This window comes from Myotis nattereri, assembly GCF_964212035.1.
Source record: "Myotis nattereri genome assembly, chromosome: 3".
Classification (NCBI taxonomy): domain Eukaryota; kingdom Metazoa; phylum Chordata; class Mammalia; order Chiroptera; family Vespertilionidae; genus Myotis; species Myotis nattereri.
The window spans coordinates 212,747,986-212,765,236 of record NC_138077.1 but is presented as its reverse complement, the minus strand read 5'-3'; the positions used below and the strand labels follow the sequence as shown (position 1 = coordinate 212,765,236).

General features: G+C 56.0%; 1 protein-coding gene across 9 annotated transcripts in view; it reads left to right on the top strand.

Moving 5' to 3' along the window:
• CAMTA1 (calmodulin binding transcription activator 1) overlaps nt 1-17,251 on the top strand; it is a 675,715-nt gene that overhangs the window by 632,661 nt on the left and 25,803 nt on the right. For 5 of the 9 annotated variants that reach the window (XM_081085444.1, XM_081085443.1, XM_081085441.1 and 2 more), the window contains 5 exons: nt 12,834-12,985; nt 15,043-15,239; nt 15,616-15,694; nt 15,927-16,242; nt 16,640-17,169. In XM_081085444.1, the coding sequence (XP_080941570.1) occupies nt 12,834-12,985; nt 15,043-15,239; nt 15,616-15,694; nt 15,927-16,242; nt 16,640-17,169 (1,274 nt within the window). The remainder of the gene's footprint in view (nt 1-12,833; nt 12,986-15,042; nt 15,240-15,615; nt 15,695-15,926; nt 16,243-16,639; nt 17,170-17,251) is intronic. The other 4 variants (XM_081085448.1, XM_081085446.1, XM_081085447.1 and 1 more) reach the window with 1 other exon arrangement.

Sequence of the window (17,251 nt, the reverse complement as noted above, 5' to 3'; positions counted from 1 at the left end):
AAACCCAAAGACAGTCATTTTAGTTTCTTGATAACCCTAATAGTCTTATTAATGTTTAAATTTATCTTTATTGCTGAAAGTATTACAGATGTCCCCCCCCTTTTCCCTGTTGACCCTTCCTTGTTAGTAATTTTAACGACAACCCTATTTTTATTCCCGGATGGAACAGGGGAAAGAGAGTGAAAGGGAAGGGGTGTTGGTGAAAGAGGTGGTGGCATGTGTCAGTGGTGGTTGAAGTGGAAGCGACTGAACCATGAGCAGCAATGGCAGGGCAGACTGAGAAGGAAGAGAGGGGATGGTGGGGAGAGGGAATGATGGTGGGAAGAGGGGAGATGATGGTGGGAAGAGGGGAGATGATGGTGGGAAGAGAGGGGATGGTGGGAAGAGGAAATGATGGTGGGAAGAGGGAATGATGGTGGGAAGAGGGGAGATGATGGTGGGAAGAGGGGAGATGATGGTGGGAAGAGGGAATGATGGTGGGAAGAGGGGAGATGATGGTGGGAAGAGGGAATGATGGTGGGAAGAGGGGATGGTGGGAAGAGGGGAGATGATGGTGGGAAGAGAGGGGATGGTGGGAAGAGGAGAGATGATGGTGGGAAGAGGGGAGATGATGGTGGGAAGAGAGGGGATGGTGGGAAGAGGAAATGATGGTGGGAAGAGGGAATGATGGTAGGAAGAGAGGGGATGGTGGGAAGAGAGGAGATGATGGTGGGAAGAGGGGAGATGATGGTGGGAAGAGGGGAGATGATGGTGGGAAGAGGGGAGATGATGGTGGGAAGAGAGGGGATGATGGTGGGAAGAGGGGAGATGATGGTGGGAAGAGGGGAGATGATGGTGGGAAGAGAGGGGATGATGGTGGGAAGAGAGGGTATGGTGGGAAGAGAGGAGATGATGGTGGGAAGAGGGAATGATGGTGGGAACAGAGGGGATGGTGGGAAGAGAGGAGATGATGGTGGGAAGAGGGAATGATGGTGGGAAGAGAGGGGATGATAGAGCTATTGGGTCAAGCAGATTCACATACTGGTCCCTGGGTGGCATTCACCGGTAAGTCCGCATCACTCTTGGTGGTCTGTGTTGGCTGGAGTGCCATGATGAGGGACATGAAGAACGCGGACCAGGACTTCACGAACTCAGACTGTCTCCCCACGGCATTCTTTAGGACAAGCCTTAGTTCCTACCCTCTCCTGTGGGAGCATTAGTTACAGGAAATGCAGGTCAGACCCCCCCCCCCACACACACACACACACAAAATGTCCAGTAGGTTTAGGAAACTCTACCAGCAAGTGACAGGGCACGTGAGCATAGGAAGGTCCAGAAAAGGCATCCATTACAGACGCGTGCGTGTACTTAGCCATGTTTAATGTATTCTTTTCAAAACACCCTGGACCAGCGTTGCCTTTGCATGGTCCACTGAGCAGCGTCTCTTGGGGACACTCCGGAGCGTGCAGTCTTGGGGGGTGTTGCAGTAGATGGTCCCCACAAGATGGCCCGGACCTGAAATCTGTGGGCCCCCTGGGGCTGTGGGTCCCCGGAAATTGGATGTAAGCGTTTCCGTGCTCGTATTTTCGGGGAAAGGATTTGCAGCCCCCACCCCTGTGGCAGAGCCCATGGGCACAGGGTTAGAGCCCTCGTTACAGGTTCTTTTCTCACCGGCGGCCAAGGCCAGTTTCTCTGGAATGTCTCTCGTGCACGACTTACGTGGGCCGAGGGTATCGCTCGGTGCGCGTGGGCAGTCACGGGGAGGCTCACAGACAACGAAGGGGCCACGCTGCACGCAGGGGGCCGGCGAGGCACTTGAGTGTTGTATTGATTGAAAGACGGAAGAATCGGCAGCTGCTTTCTTTCCGGCAAGAATTATGGAAGGAAGTCACCTACGCAGGACGCTGCCTCATCGCTAAACTCCAGACGTGTTTACTCAGACAGAGAGGCGAGAACACGGCCTTTCGCTGCAGCGAAGAGGCGTTTCAACGTGCAGGGCCCCTGCCTTGCAGTGGGGTTTGCTTAGTGATAAACCGCTAGAACCCCACTAAGCACGGAAAGCTCTTCCTTCCAGAAATGGAAAGCATGCGACACCGATTTTTAGATCAAGAAACCAGGACCGTGCGATAGTGCTCAGGGAGGAGCGGGCAGCGAAGGACAGTGTGCGTGCCCCAGCGTCGCTCGGACACCAGGTCCTCCGGGAGCGGGCAGGTTGGGCCACACAGACGTGGCCGCGTTCCTTCTGTGAGGCGGTGCGTGGTGGTCTTTCATCCTCCGTGGCCACTGTCATCGAGGCCAGCGTGGCCTTACATTCCAGGGTGTCCATGTCACTGATGAAACCGCTGGCTTTGTTCGCGAAGTGCAGCCAAATCTGAGACTCCCAGTTCACCGTGCTGTCCATCACGTGGCCGAGAAAAGCGCAGCGTAGGAATGACTAAGGAAGCAGAGTTCGTTCTGCACGGTATCCCTGACCTTGCCCTCATTGAAATTCACATTTCCTATTTCGAACAGATGCAATTAAATCACTCGCTCAGGATGTATGTATTGGGGACCTACTGTGTACTGAGGGCCTACCGTGTGCCAGGCATCCTGCTGGGCCTTGGGAATGTAGTCGGGAACAGAAGGGACACAGTCGCTGGCCTCAGAGAGCTGTTGCTGTGTCCCTTTGCCTTTGTGTCTGAATGAGGTTCTTGAAATAAAGGCTCGTATCTTTTTTTAAATTAAATCTTTATTGTTGAAAGTATTACATATGTCCCCTCTCTCCCCCCCTTGAAGGTTCGTATCTTTTTGGGTGGCTACCACACCTTCGCTGCCTTGGTCATCGTCACATCCCAGAGCCGTGGCACAGGTGCCGTGCGGTGGCGTCCTAGCAGGGCGAGTCCGTCTGTCCCTGATGCTCTGCGGTGGTTCCCGAAGGATTTTAAGAGGGTTTTTGTCACGGCTGCGCGCCAGAGACCAACCTGCCTGTGGTTAATTACTGCGCTCTCGCCTCCTGACGGTTCCTGTGCGTCTTACACTTTCCGTGTTTCAGGGTCAAGATTTTCATTTTCCCTTTCTCTTTATGCATTTATTTTTTAAAAACATTTATATTGATTCCAGAGAGGGAGAGAGAGATAGAAACATCAATGATGAGGGAGCATCATTGATCGGCTGCCTCCTGCACGCCCTCCACTGGGGATCGAGCCTGCAACCCGGGCATGTGCCCTGACCAGGAATTGAACCGTGACCTCCTGGTTCATAGGTCGACGCTGAACCACTGAGCCACACCGGCCGGGCTCTCTTTATGCATTTAAATGCCGTTCCTCTGTCGCCTCTCCGTGGCCAGGTTAGGTTGCGGTTCATCTCCGGGGCTCAGTACATACTCCGAAGGCCCCCCTTCGTCTTAGTGGCGATGTGCTTTTCTGAGTCTCCGGCTGCTTCCCTGTTGCCACGGGAGATGCCTCAGTTGCTGCCTGTCATCTCCTGACCTCACTGTGCGCTGGCGGTGGAGGCTTCGGGGAGGGTCTGCCCGCTGGAGCCTGTGCCAGGGTCGGTGTGGACCCGCGTCAGCGCCCCCTCCTTCGCCCGCACACTCAGGAGCCGCGCTCTCCCACCACTTGTCCTGGCTGCGTTTGCTGCTTCGTTGACCGTGCCGTTGGCATGGCACCGTTTGGGGTGCTCGGCTGTGCTCGGTGCCATGTCCTGAGTGTCCTTGCGGGGTCGGCTTGCCAGTTTTGCCCCCCGACACGCCAGGCTCTGGTGTGGGAAGGTTTCAGAGGCCGCATCCCTGCCGACGTGCTGGCTGCCCTGTGACGAGTTGCCTCAGCAGCATCCGGCTTTTCCCTGACGCGGCTAAGACTCCGCGTTTGTGAAGACGCAAAACTCAGACCGAGGAGAAGAAATACCACAGTCGCCGCAGGTGAAGGACTCTAAGGAGAATGGCTGGTGTCCGCTCCTAGGGTTGCAGGGACCTGGAGTCGGGCGTCTTGGAGACGTGGCGGATGGCCATTCTTTCCGAGGCTAAATTTAGCCGCTGCTTTGGAAAATCAGAGGTACAGCGTGTGCCTGCTCTCCCGGCCCTCACCCTGCGCCCTGCACTTGGACATCGCAAGTGGCTGGCCGTGCAGGAGCCGCGCCGTGCACTCCGGGGGCCGTTTATTCTGGGAAGGAATTAAGTGCCTTCGTTTTCCCGTCTTCCCGAGCAATGCAGGAGGCTCCCTCAGCGGCAGCCACGGATCTCTACAGAAATAGTTCAAGTCACGCCTCCTGTCCTCATCGGCCTCTCCTGCCAGCGGCCAGGATCTGGACAGGGAATGAGAGAGGGCTCTCCCTCCCGGTCCAAATAGCAACAGGAGGGCACATGTGCACTTGAGCTACAAATAACGCGTTTTAAAATAGCAGGTGGTATTTGGTGATCGCTCCTCCATTCATTTACCTGCCACGGCAAGGCTCCAGCTCCGGCAGCCAGGCCCGAGGCGGCTCAGCGTTGGCAGGTTCTGCCCGTGCGCCCGCTGCCGGCCTCCCGGCCCGCGCACACCCTCGGCGACGGGTCTGGAAACGTGTCTTTGGTTGAACACAATGCCCACCCACGTCATGCTTGTACCACAGCCTAACCTGACTGACTTGGTAAGCACTTTGGTGACTAATTATAGGCACTCGTTAAGGCGTGTGCCTAACAGTTCGTTTCCGGGAAAAGCGGGAGTGCCGGCAGGCAGGGTCTGTGTCTGTGATGTGAAGCTCAGGGGGAGAAAGAAAGTGACCACGCTGGGCAAGTCCAGGTGTGTCTGTGAAGAAGTGGGGTGTTCCTCAGCCTTCCTGCCAGTCTCGCACCGACACAGTGGTTACCCAACTCCCTTACCTGAGCCCCAAGGAAGTGGCAGGCAGCCAGGTGAACGGACACCATGTCTCCCACACTCCCAGGGCACTCGAGTGCGTGTGTTTATGTGTTTTTTAATGTCTTTTTAAAATATATATTTTTACTAGAGGCCCGGAGCATGACATTCGTGCACGGCGGGGGAGGGGGGGCAGGGGCGGGTCCCCCTCCGCCAGCCCGGCCTGCACCTCTCGCAGTCCGGGACCCCTCGGCAGTCAGACATCCCCCGAGGGGTCCATGAGCCCAGCTTCTGGCTGAGCGGCACTCCCCCTGTGGTCGCACACTGACCACCAGGGGGCAGCTCCTACATTGAGCGTCTTCCCCCTGGTGGTCAGTCCACATCATAGCAACCGGTCATTCTACTGTTCGGTCGATTTGCAAAGTAGCCTTTTATTATATAGGATTGATTTTAGAGAGGGAGAGAGAGAGACATTAATGATGAGAGAGAATCATTGATCGAGCCCACAACCTGGGCTTGTGCTCCAACCAGGAATTGAACCGTGACCTTCTGGTTCATAGGTCATTGCTCAACCACTGAGCTACTTAATCCTTGCCCGAGGGCATGTTTTCTATTGATTTTAGATAGAGGAAGGGAGAGAGGGAGAGAAAAGCACCCATGCGCGACAGAAACATCGATCAGTTGCCTCCGGGACGTAACCCCGACCAGGGACCGAACCTGCACCTGGGTACGTGCCCTGACTGAGAGTCAGACTTGCAGCCCTTCAGTGCACGGGACGACGGTGCCACCAGCTGAGCCCCACCAGCCAGGGCTCCCTGGGGCTGTGCTCATTCTGACCACTCTCTCTCCCCCAGGAATAAGTATTAAAACCTGCGGCGGCTGCTCAGAGCCCGGGCCCCAGAGGTCGGTGACCTCAGCCATAGATCGGCTTCCAGAAGCTTCCCTAGAAAATCCCATTTCTTTCCATTCACTGAGCATGCATTCAGATGCCGGGTGCCAGGGAGGCAAGACAGGGCCCCTGCTTTCAACAGGTTCTCTCTATAGAAATGGCACATGTAGGGAGAGAGCCAGAGCCACCCGTCCTTTTGCTGAGTACCTGCTAGGACACGGTGCGAATTCACCGGGCGCGGGAGGGAACGTGCCTCCGAGTCCGCCTGAGGTCAGATCCTGCCCCGATACTTACGAGCGGGGTGACCTTGGGGAGTGACGCATTCTCTGAGCCGTGTGTGACCAAGAGACACAGTAGGGGCCGAGCCTGGGAGGCCTGGCTGGTGGTTGGTGTCCTGGTTGGAGATGTTTTCTTACAACTGATGCCCAGACACTTGGGGTTCTCCACTTTCACTGCAGCAAGTCCCACACTTCCTAAGCTCAGAACATGCCGTGGGTGTCCGACTTGGGGAAATGCGCTCGCTCACTCTCTCTAAAACTCGGGGATTGCTTAGGAATTTTAAATCGTTAGGGAAATGTTAACTTGGGACATTTTAAAATGAGTCACTTTGAGGGTTAGGTGTCCCTATCAAAGACAAATGAAAAGATGGCCCCTGGTGCTCTGTGCTATGGGACACTGTTACAGCCCGAGAGGAGAGGCTGGGACAGGGCGAACCCGGCCCAAGAAAAGGGGTCTGAAGCCCCACTAACCACTCATTGCCTCTCACGTGGGAATGTTTTTTCATCTTGATCTTTGAGTGAATCCCGAGCCAGACTGTTGCTACAAAGCTGTCAGAATCGTTGACTTTTTGTCTGGGGTGCAGGTGTGTATGCGTGTGCGTGCGCGTGCACATACCTGGAAGGTACTGGAAGGAAGGTACAGCTGTCCTGGGATTTGAGTACGTGCCCCTAGAAGGCTGGGAAGACCGCACTGCTGTGTTAGACGCGGGGACGCCAGGACGAACTCGGGTGTATGTTCATGGGTATGCAGATAGTTACAGGAGTAATCATAGGTTTGTGTGCATGCGTGGACGTCACACCAGAAGCAGTGACGTCCCAGCAGCAATGAGCACAGCCAGCTCCCAGGTCTTGGTTCCTAAATGCTTTTCTCCACTTAAAGCAACCGGGGCTCCCTAGAGAAACAGCTAGTGGTGGGGCTGGATGGGCCCGGAGCATCTTGTAATGCCAGCAAGTAAGGACGTGCTCAAAAAAGAAGGGGAAAGGCAGAGGGTGTGGCAGAGGGACCCCTGAGCCAGCCTGAGAGGGCTCCCCATCCCCAAAGCCAGCTACTCTGATCATGAAGATGACTCAGTATTAGATCAGGACCCAGGGTGTAAGATAAATATACATCGTTGTGCATTCATACCGATGTGCACAAATGGTTGCCCACGTAGACAGAGGGCAAGTCACCTTGGAGGAGAAGGACAGAGGATGGGCAGAGAATGGGAGTCACTGTCCAGAGCAGCCCCGCGGACAGCGCCTTCGCCGGGTGACGCGTCCGCAGCAGCAGAGCCTCGCCATGTCACCTGACAGCCTGTGATGAGCAGAAGCTTCAGCTCCTGATATTCTTCCCAAAGCCTCACGGCTCCAGCCTGATCATTAGGAAACGACAAACTTAACCCCTAGGGTGCCGGGAAGTGTGATTGCACTCCTTCTGTCTTTCGCCAAAAGTGCCAGGAGCGCTATCAAAGCTTTGAAATGGCGTCCAGTTCTAAGCCTGCTTTTGTTAGTGATGATGATATTGCTAAATATGTCAGTGTAGTAAAGGTTTCCTTAAGTTTTTGAATATGTCACTTCATTTACTTGCGATTCGTAATTTTTTTCCTAAACTGCTGTCAAATCAGCAAAAATGCCTTGGCCATTTTAGCATCGTTCCTAGGATGTTGGTTGGCACTCAAAGGGTGAAATCCAGGGACAGCTCCCAAGTTCCTGACCGCATTCTTCAAAACCGTTCAAGTCATGAAAAATACGGGGCTAGCGGGAAGCCGTCAGGGAGCGGACAGGAAATGTAACATTTAATTGCAGCGGGGTGTTCTGGCTGGGTCCTGGGACAGAACAAAAACATCAATTCTCATCCGAAGGCGCAGTCTAATCCGAGCCTGTCACTCAGTTACCAGTAGTGATGTGTTTGACACGCGCGCCGTGGTTATATAAGATGTTAATGGGGGGGGGGGGAAACTGGGTGAAGGTTCATGGGAGCTCTACCTTCTGCAGCTCCCGGTCCAGCTAAAATTATTCAAAACATTGTAAACTCTTTTTAAGTGCCCCCATAGCTATGGCTAATAATAACTCAGACTGAAGGGACACTGACCACTGAAGAGATTTCACACAGTCGTTTATTTCATCCTCACCAACAACAATAAGATAGTACTGTCCCCATTTCACAGATGGGGGAGTTGAGGTGCAGAGTGGCCATTTTTCCTAAGTCCCACGGTGGCAGGATTAAACCCAGAGCTCCGGCTCCACTCCAGTGCCTTTCCCGCCCTCTCAGAGCTGCCCAGTCTGAAAATGCTGCTTCTGCCTGGCCGGCGGGCTCAGTGGTTGAGCATCAACCTATGAACCAGGAGGTTACAGTTTGGCTCCCGGTCAGGGCACATGCCTGGGTTGTGGGCTCGATACTCAATGTGGGGTGTGCAGGAGGCAGCCAGTCAATGATTCTTTCTCATCATTGATGTTTCTCTCCCTCTCCCTTCCTCTCTGAAATCAATAGAAATATATTTTAAAAACATTTTTTAAGTAAAAATGCTGCTTCTGCTCCAAGGGGGTGCAGGTTGGACAGGCCTGTGAGGAGACTTTGAGCGAATCCCAAGCCAGACTGTCGCTGCAAAGCCGTCAGAATCGGTGGCTTTTTTTCTGGGGTGCAGGTGCGTGTGTTTGTGTGTGTGTGTGTGTGTGTGTGTGTGTGCGCACGCACGCTCGCATGCGCGCGCACATGCACCATACATCTGGAAGGTGCTGGAAGGAATGGCGTGTCAATTGAAAGTCCTCATTCCCTGAAACTGGGCAGGTAAATGGGCTGCTTGCTAGAAAAGCCAGAGACACAAGCAGACACCTGGAAGGCGCCCCATAGGTCAGCTGAGAGAAGCAGGAGGAGGGGGCCGTGGTGGGCGCTGAGGGTGCAGCGCAGCGCAGGTGGGCGGGTTTCCCGTGGTTTGCAGGGCTGTCCCGTCGGAAGAGCCGTGCGCCCGCGGAGAGGGTGCAGCCGGCGTGTGGACCGAGCCGTGTGCAGGGGCCTGGCGTGATGACACGAGGTCCGTCTCCTGTGTCCCTGGGCAGGAACCTGTGCTGCTGCTCGACCAGGTGGCTCTTCGATCCTCTTTCAGCAGCTCCTGGTGGGCAGGTCCACGCTCGGGGAAGGAGGCTTGGTCGTGGCACCGCGGTTCCTGAAACGCGGCCTCAGCGTCACCCGAGAACTTGTCAGAAATGCACAGAGGGTGCCCAGACACCCTTCCCCCACCCGTCCCCCCCCCCAAGACGTTGCGCTGCAGAGTGGAGGCTGCATACCTGGGCCTGCCCAGTCTTTAGAGCCAGGGCTGAGAACGTGGCTTACCCAGGAGTGTGAAAAGCGGGAGAACCTTGCCCGGCCCGTGTGGCCCAGTGGGTTGGGCGTCATCCTGTGCACCAAGCAATTGCCAGTTTCATTTCCGGTCAGGGCACATGCTCGGGGTGCTGCCTTGATCCCCAGTAGGGAGCGTGCAGGAGGCAGCCCATCGATGTTTCTCTCTCATCAGTGTTTCCATCTCTCTCTCTCTCCCTCTCCCTTTCTGTTTTTCTAAAATCAATAAAAACCTATTTTTAAAAAACTAGAGAACCTTCTGCACTGGCAGCGACGTGTTCTTTGGTGAGACGAGGTAGCCAGAGCTTCTCGCCGAGAACCGAAAGCCAGGCGGCGCCGGGCGGGAGCTCGAGCCCGGAGAGCGGCCGGCTGTTCCCGCGTGCTCTCGGGACGTGCTCCCACCTACTGGGCAGCCTTGTTCCCGCGATGCGTGGAATCCCTTGAGTGGAGTCACGTGGGCTTTGTTTGAACGTCGTGGGCGAGAAGTGGGCCAGATCTCTCGGCCCCTACGTTATTATTTGTTTTCTCTCTCTGACCCCCAACATGTTGGTTGAAAACTGCCCCCCCCCCCCATTCAGGCTGCGGGAGTTACTTGTTGGCCAACAAATGCGGGCAGGGCTATCGTCACTGATGGTCAAGGCGCCTCCCAGGCCTGGTACACACAGGTGCCCAGCAAATATCTGTGCGCGAATAAATGAGTCTTTACATGTGCTTTTCTTACTCCAGTGTAATCAGGAAAAGTTTGTCTTCTCAGAAATTATATTTCCTTTATCCTGTAATCACACACATACGTACAGCGAAGGTGACATGCTGAATTTGCCAACTATTTTACAGTCACGTGTTAGTGGCCATAATGAAGCTGTCAGGCCAGACCAAGCATAAAGTTGCTGTTTGACTTACCAGGAAGGGAGGTGTGAAGACCGCGTTTGTGTGTGTGCGTGAGCCTTGCAGGCGGGCAGCTGTGCCCACCTGTTCGCCCCTGCCTCGCCCCAGGAGAGGGTGCAGGACCACAAGCTCGGCCTCTCGCCGCGCCCTGGATGCGGCTCCGTTGTTTCCATGCGAGATGGCTCTGACGTGACTCATCTCCCCACCCCCCACCCCCCTTTGGAGCCGAGAGGCCCCGAGATGCCTTAATGCAGGATGTAACTTGGTTAAGAGGCAGGTAATTGCTCGAGTGTCTTCATGAAGTGCTTCTCAGAGCAGCTTAATCGCGTCTGAGAGCTCCCTGCAGAGCGAGCTGGGGGGATGGCCGGGAGCACAAGCCCCAGAGCAGAAGCCAGGGATGTCGGTCCGTCTGTCCATGGCAGACACCGAGTCACCGTGTCGGCGTCGGGGCGACTGTCGGACGCTTTGACGGGTGATGCCGTGGGCAGGGCCTGGCCCCATGGTGTCAGGGAGGCTTTGTCTGTCTCTGCAGAGCCCACAGCCAGCGGGGGGGAGGGGCGGCAATGACAGGCCAGCGCACGGCAGCGGAGCCAGAACAAAGCCACTCGGATGGACAGGGAGGTGGCCACAGGGCTCCCTCGGGGCTGACCACAGCTGGGCAGCCCTCCCGTGCCTTCTGCTCCTTCCCTGACAGGGTTCATCTTAGCCACCAGCTCCAAACATGGGCACATGTGCTCACAACACTCATTTAATAGACGCCGCGTCTGTGGGCTGCCAGAGAGACAGTCGGAGGGCGACAGAGGCCTGACCATGAGAGAGGGGTGGCTGTCTGGGCGGCACCGTCAGGAGTAAGGGACAGTCCATACAGGTGCCACGAAGGACACCGCCACACCCCCAGGAGTCAGGCTCTAACCGGAAGAGGAAACTCTTAGTCTTCAGCCCGCTCCACATGCAGGGGCCCCGATTCTGCAAAATTTCCATTTCCTAACGGGGATGGGGGTTGGCACGAGGAAGGATTCCGGCGCCACCTCTGGGGTTGTCCCGCGTTTGCCGTGGCTGGTCCCGCGTGACGTGGGCCGTGTACAGTCCACCCCATGGGCTGCTTCCCACGGGTGACAGCCGCGGAGACGCCAGGCGGCAGGCGCTCACGTCTGTCACCCGTCTGCTGTGCGACTTGCCTTTCGCGCTGAAGGAGGAGGGGCTTTTCTCTCGGTGTTGCTCCTGGAAGTAGCTCATCGGGAACCGAATCAGTTCCTGAAAAGTAGTTTTCCTCCTCCCGCTCTTGTGGCTGAGTGACGTGAAGTGCGTTCGACACCCAGCACTGGAAGTGTTCCTGGGAAACGGGCGAGGCTGTCTTCCACTGTGAGAAAATGTTCCGCTCCCTAGTTCAATGGCCGGTAAACTGCGGCTCACAAGCCACATGTGGCTCTTTGGCCCCTTGAGTGTGGCCACGAAGTTTCAGTCGCACTGTACGTGCGCGCCCACACGTGATATTTTGTGGAAGAGCCACACTCAAGGGGCCGCAGTTTGCCGACCACTGACCTAGGCTCAGACTCTCTGATCCGTGTGCCTCTTCTCTCCCCATAACTTTCCTTCCCGCGGTTCCCGGTCCGCGAGCCAGATAGATGGTTATCTCCGCGGCCTCAGTCTCTGCATCTGAGAAATAGGATCACAGCCGTCCCGACCTCACCTGACCGTTGTTCAGATTTGTAAAGCGGTGACTGGCACGGAGGAAGCGTCCAGTCCGTTTCATCGCCAGTAGAACCAATAAGCCTTAATCACCTGTGTCAGGGTTTACAGTCAGGACGGCAAGGAATGCCGAGAAAGTGTTTCTTTTCCGGGTTATTCCTTTTCAGGAGTCGGACGGCTGTATGTGGAAAACCGTTCTGCCGTGAGCCACGGGAGGGGGAGTATGCGTCACAGCTGTTGTCGGTGTCCAAGGACATTTAGGTCGTGTGTCTGAAGACGCTGATGGCTGGCACGCGTATCTGGGACTTAACCGTGTTCTGAACCTGCACGAATATTATCTCGTTTAATTCTCACAACATTTTCCCCCACCCTGGCCCCTGTGGCTCATTGTTGGAGCATCGCCGGTGCACCAAAGGGTCGAGGGTTCGATTCCCAGCCTGGGACACGTGCCTAGGTCGGGGCGTGAGCGGGAGGCAGCTGGTCAATGTGTCTCTCTGTGTGTCTCTCTCCTCCTCCTCCTCCCTTCGATGGGAAAAGCAATGGGAAAAATATCTTCTGGTGAGGATTAACAAAAAAAAATTTTTTAAGCCATTTTCCCCAATGTTTGGGTAAAACAGGTGATACCTCAAAAATGCGTGTCTGTAGACCCTTCCCCACTGATTTAAATGAAGTTGTACTCATTCCATTTGTGCTCAGGGCCCCTCTCCCCGATCTCTTTAAGGTTTCCACTGGGGAATGGGGATGCCAGGAACCCCAAAGCAGGACTTTGACATAAAGGGGTTCTTCTGTTCGAGTAGCTGAGAACGTTGGGCCACATAGATGCCCCATCTTGTGTGCAGCGTCAGACTCGCTGCCATGGGGCGAACCCAGGCTGGGCGAGCCTCCGTGGCTGGTTCAGGGAAGGAGACTCCAGCCCTGCAGGCGTGGACAGGCCACGAGCTGCACTTCTCCCAGCACCAACCTCCCTCTTCCTCGTCCCGCCCTAGACAACCAGTTCAGGATGTCCATCCTGGAGCGGCTGGAGCAGATGGAGCGGAGGATGGCGGAGATGACGGGGTCCCAGCAACACAAGCCGGGGAGCGCAGGAGGCGGCAGCGGCGGGGGCGCCAGCAGCGGGAACAGCGGAAGTCAAGCCCAGGTACCCCTGTAGTGACTGTCGTCTTCGGTTTTGTGTGATCTGTTACTGATCGGGGAGGCAGGCAGTGGCCACAGTCCCTTTGCTGGTGCTGGGTCATTCCTGGCTGAGGCCGAAGTCCGAGGGCTGCTTCCCGGCCCCGTGCCTCCTCCCTGGGCCTCGGACCCTGTCCCTGGTCTCAGGCCGCCCGCTGTCTCCTGCGGGGAGGGAGGCCTGCGGTGACTCAGGGCTGCGGGCACAGACTTCAGTTAGAATCAGTTTGTGTTTTGTAGTCTGTCTCTGTCTTAGCTCTAAATATACACTGGCACTGAATTCAATTGGTCATTCATGAGCCTGTAGAAACTCAAGAAGACCAACAGGAAAAGGGCCCGGAGAAACAGTTTGGGTAATTTTTCAGTAAAAACAGCATTGTTCCTTCTGCCCTCTTCCGCGTGTGCCTGTTCATCGATTTCACGAAGGGTGCCCCCTCCTGCCCAGGACAGGGACATCACCACTTGCTGTTTCAGGGTCCTGAGAGTCTGGAAGGTTTTATGTACATTTCATTTGGGAGCTTCATTCAGGAACCTCTCCGAGGGAACAGTGATCTTTCAGGAGACCCCAGCATAAATGCAAAGGGACTGCGAGTTTCTTCCCTCTGCTACCGAGTCGTTGCCTAAATCTCACATAATTCCCCCTCTTCCTCTTCAAAAGAAATGATGATTTTCTTGAACAATTACATGAAGTAAACACTGTGAGTTTTATGATCCTTGTGAATATCAAGGGTTGGTAATATTTGTAATAATAGATGAAAGCAAGGCATAATGTACCACACCCCAAGAGCTATCCTCCTTTCTCCCCTGAGTTTTCCTCTTAATTCTCACCTACCTTCAGAAATCGGTGGAAAAGGAAAGACTGGGCATGCCGTAAAATATTCCTCAGGCTAAGATAGGCTTCTTTTCACCGGTACCAAGAAGGTTTATAAAAGAAGTAATTGTTGTTTACTATGCTCCCCGCTAAAGTAAGAGATTCCCTTGAAATCCCTTTCCTGTAGTCCACAAAGGCTGCCTTCAGGGAATAGGATGTCATTTTACTGTTCGGCCGCTCAGCCGCTGTCCTGGTGTAACCTGACCCCATGTTAGATGCTGGTGATCACACGTTCATCGGTTTAACTTGGCTTCAGTGAGTATCCGTGTCCACCTGACGTGCTGGAGACGTGGCTGTTTTTGTTGAATGCAAAAAAAAATCCCTCTTGCCCTGGCCAGTTTGTTCAGTGGTTAGAGTATCAGCCCTCAGGTCAAAGGGCTGAGGGTTCAATTCCCTGTCAAGAGTCTGTACCTTGGTTGCAGGTTCACTCGCCGGGCCCCGTCTGGGCACATGGGGAAGGCAACCAGTTGATATGTCTCTCTCACATCGATGTCTCTCGCTCTCTGTCTCGCTCCCCCTTTCTTCTCCTCTCCCCCTCCTCCCTCCCTTCCACTCTCTCTAAAAAATCAATGTCTCTCTCACATCGATGTCTCTCGCTCTCTGTCTCGCTCCCCCTCTCTTCTCCTCTCCCCCTCCTCCCTCCCTTCCACTCTCTCTAAAAAATCAATGGAAAGACTATCCTCCAGTGAAGATTTTTCTTTTTAAACCCCTCTTTGCTCACTCCCTGGTGAATCCCACGTGCTTGTGGGCATGCCCACTACATAGGAAGCAGCTCTGCCCGGACTCTGGGTCAAGGTCATTCTACTGCAGGTCAAGGTCGCCCAGCTGTGCTTTCAAAGATGCTCTTACAGCTTTAGTGAGATGACGTTATTGCCATCTTCTGCCGTTTTATTCTTGCAGGCTCTTTTCCCCAGACTTAACGGAAAAACAATGAGGAGCAACAGCATTTCTGTAGCCTTTGAACTTCCTGGGGCTTATGGTGGCGGGTTCGAGCCGCAGGCTGAGCTGAGCTCCCCTAGTCTCTGCCTCACGGCCCATTCTCAGCCTGTCAGGGTTCCCGCCTCATGTTGCCAGTCAAGGAGCTCTGGCTGCAGACCTGCCGCGGGGCCGCGGGGCCTCCGAGCCTCACGTGCGCTTTCCCTGTGCTCTCCCCGCAGTGCGCTCCGGGCCCGGGGACGCTGGGCAGCTGCTTCGAGAGCCGCGTGGTCGTCGTGTGCGAGAAGATGATGAGCCGGGCCTGCTGGGCGAAGTCCAAGCACCTGATCCACTCGAAGACCTTCCGCGGGATGACGCTCCTGCACCTGGCGGCCGCCCAGGGCTACGCCACCCTCATCCAGACCCTCATCAAGTGGCGGTGAGGCTGGGCGCCCCCTCCACACGCACTTACCCCCCCCCCCCAGCGGCTCACCAGGGGACAGAGGTCTGGCCACTCAGGGTGCGGTCTGGCCTGCGAGCCAGGACTTCTCTGGGGGCGGTTTCCAAGGGAGTTTTATGAGCTTCTGCCCAAGAAACACTCAGGGAGATGCCAACTGAATGTTGGGCCTTTTCCTTCCTCTGGGGGCCTCGCCAGGTGGAGAGACTCCAAGCCGCCCTGTGAAGCTCGGAGTCTATTGCACATCGGGGGTTAGAGGCTCCGTTTGGTTTCGCGTCTGTGGGGGTGTGCACGTGTCAGGGGTTTTCCTGTCCACATGGACTCACTGGGCGGTCACGGCCGGCCCCTCCCGTTGCAGCACGAAGCACGCAGACAGCATTGACCTGGAGCTGGAAGTCGACCCCTTGAACGTGGACCACTTCTCCTGCACCCCCCTGGTAAGAGGACGCTCACTGGTCCCCACGCCACTTCTCCAGGCCGGCAGAGGGATGGGCACAGGCCGGGCCCCCGCGTGGTCCCTCATGGACACGTGACGTCTATCCGAGCTACTTTGCGACGATGATGTTTCGTGGCCCCGTGGAGGGAGCCGGCAAGGGCCAGGCCGCAGCGGCCGAATGCAGTCTGTTTGGAACTCGCCGTTAAGAGCGCCGCTCTGTCTCCGCCTTTCAGATGTGGGCGTGCGCCCTCGGGCACCTGGAGGCCGCGGTCGTGCTGTACAAGTGGGACCGGCGGGCCATCTCCATCCCCGACTCCCTGGGGAGGCTGCCTCTGGGGATCGCCAGGTCGCGGGGCCACGTGAAGTTAGCCGAGTGTCTCGAGCACCTGCAGAGAGGGGAGCAGGCTCCGCTGGGACAGAGCCCCCGAATCCACTGTCCCCCGAGCGAGGAGCCCCATGCAGACGGCTGGATGGCCCAGTGGCACAGCGAGGCCATCGCCTCTCCAGAAATCCCCAAAGGCGTCACCGTCATTGCAAGTACCAATCCGGGTAAGAGCTCAGAGTTCCCACATCTCAGATGTGCTGAGCCCCCAGGTGCTGCCCCTCAGGAGAGGCCTTAGGGTGCTCACTGATGGTTTGGGGGGGTTTCTGTCTCTGAGTTGCCTTTTAGCTGTAAGAATGCCTAGTGTGACTCCCCTAGCTCCCTGCCCCCCAAATGCAGAAAGTAGGAAAAAAAAACTATGTCCGTGCAAGAAAGAGCTGCAGTGATGGAGGAGGAGGATCTGAGTCCATAGATGCTCCGGGGGGGTGTGCAAACGTCAGGGACAGGGACGTGTCGAGGACCGGCTTCGCCCTGGGTGTCTCCCGGGCCTAGAGGGCGCGTTAGCTCGTTAGGGCTCCTGATCTGATCGCCTGTCCTGACTGTCCTTTCTACTGTGCTTTTCAGAGCTGAGAAGACCTCGGTCTGAACCCTCTAATTACTACAGCAGTGAGAGCCACAAAGATTATCCAGCTCCCAAAAAGCATAAATTGAACCCCGAGTCCTTCCAGGCGAGGCAGGAGGAGCTGCTGTCCACTGCACTGAGCCTGGAGCAGCCCAGGATCAGGAAGCAGAGCCCTAGTTCTAAGCAGGCCGCCCCCGAGACTCTCAGCCCCAGGGAAGGCGCGAGGGCCTGCAGCCGGGCACCCTCCCCTCCCTCTCCGGAGCCGGCGGGACTCCGAGCCGCTGCGGCCCAGCCCCAGCCCGTAGTGAGGTGGAGTCCCAAAGATCTTTCCATTGGTGTGTCTACAGTGCAGGTGACGGGCAGTCCGAAGGGGACCAGTGTAGGAAAGGAGGCAGCACCTGCACAGGTGCGACCACGGGAGCCCATGAGCGTCCTGATGATGGCTAGCAGAGAGGTGGCGCACTCAGAGATGGGGCCCTACCGGGACAGTGCGGAGGCCGAGGACGGCTCGCAGCCCATGGAGGACATACAGGTGAGCACGCACCAGGTAATAGGCCTGCGAGGCCGGGATCATCAGGCTTCCTGGATCGTTGTGTTGTTGTTACTCCTCACCC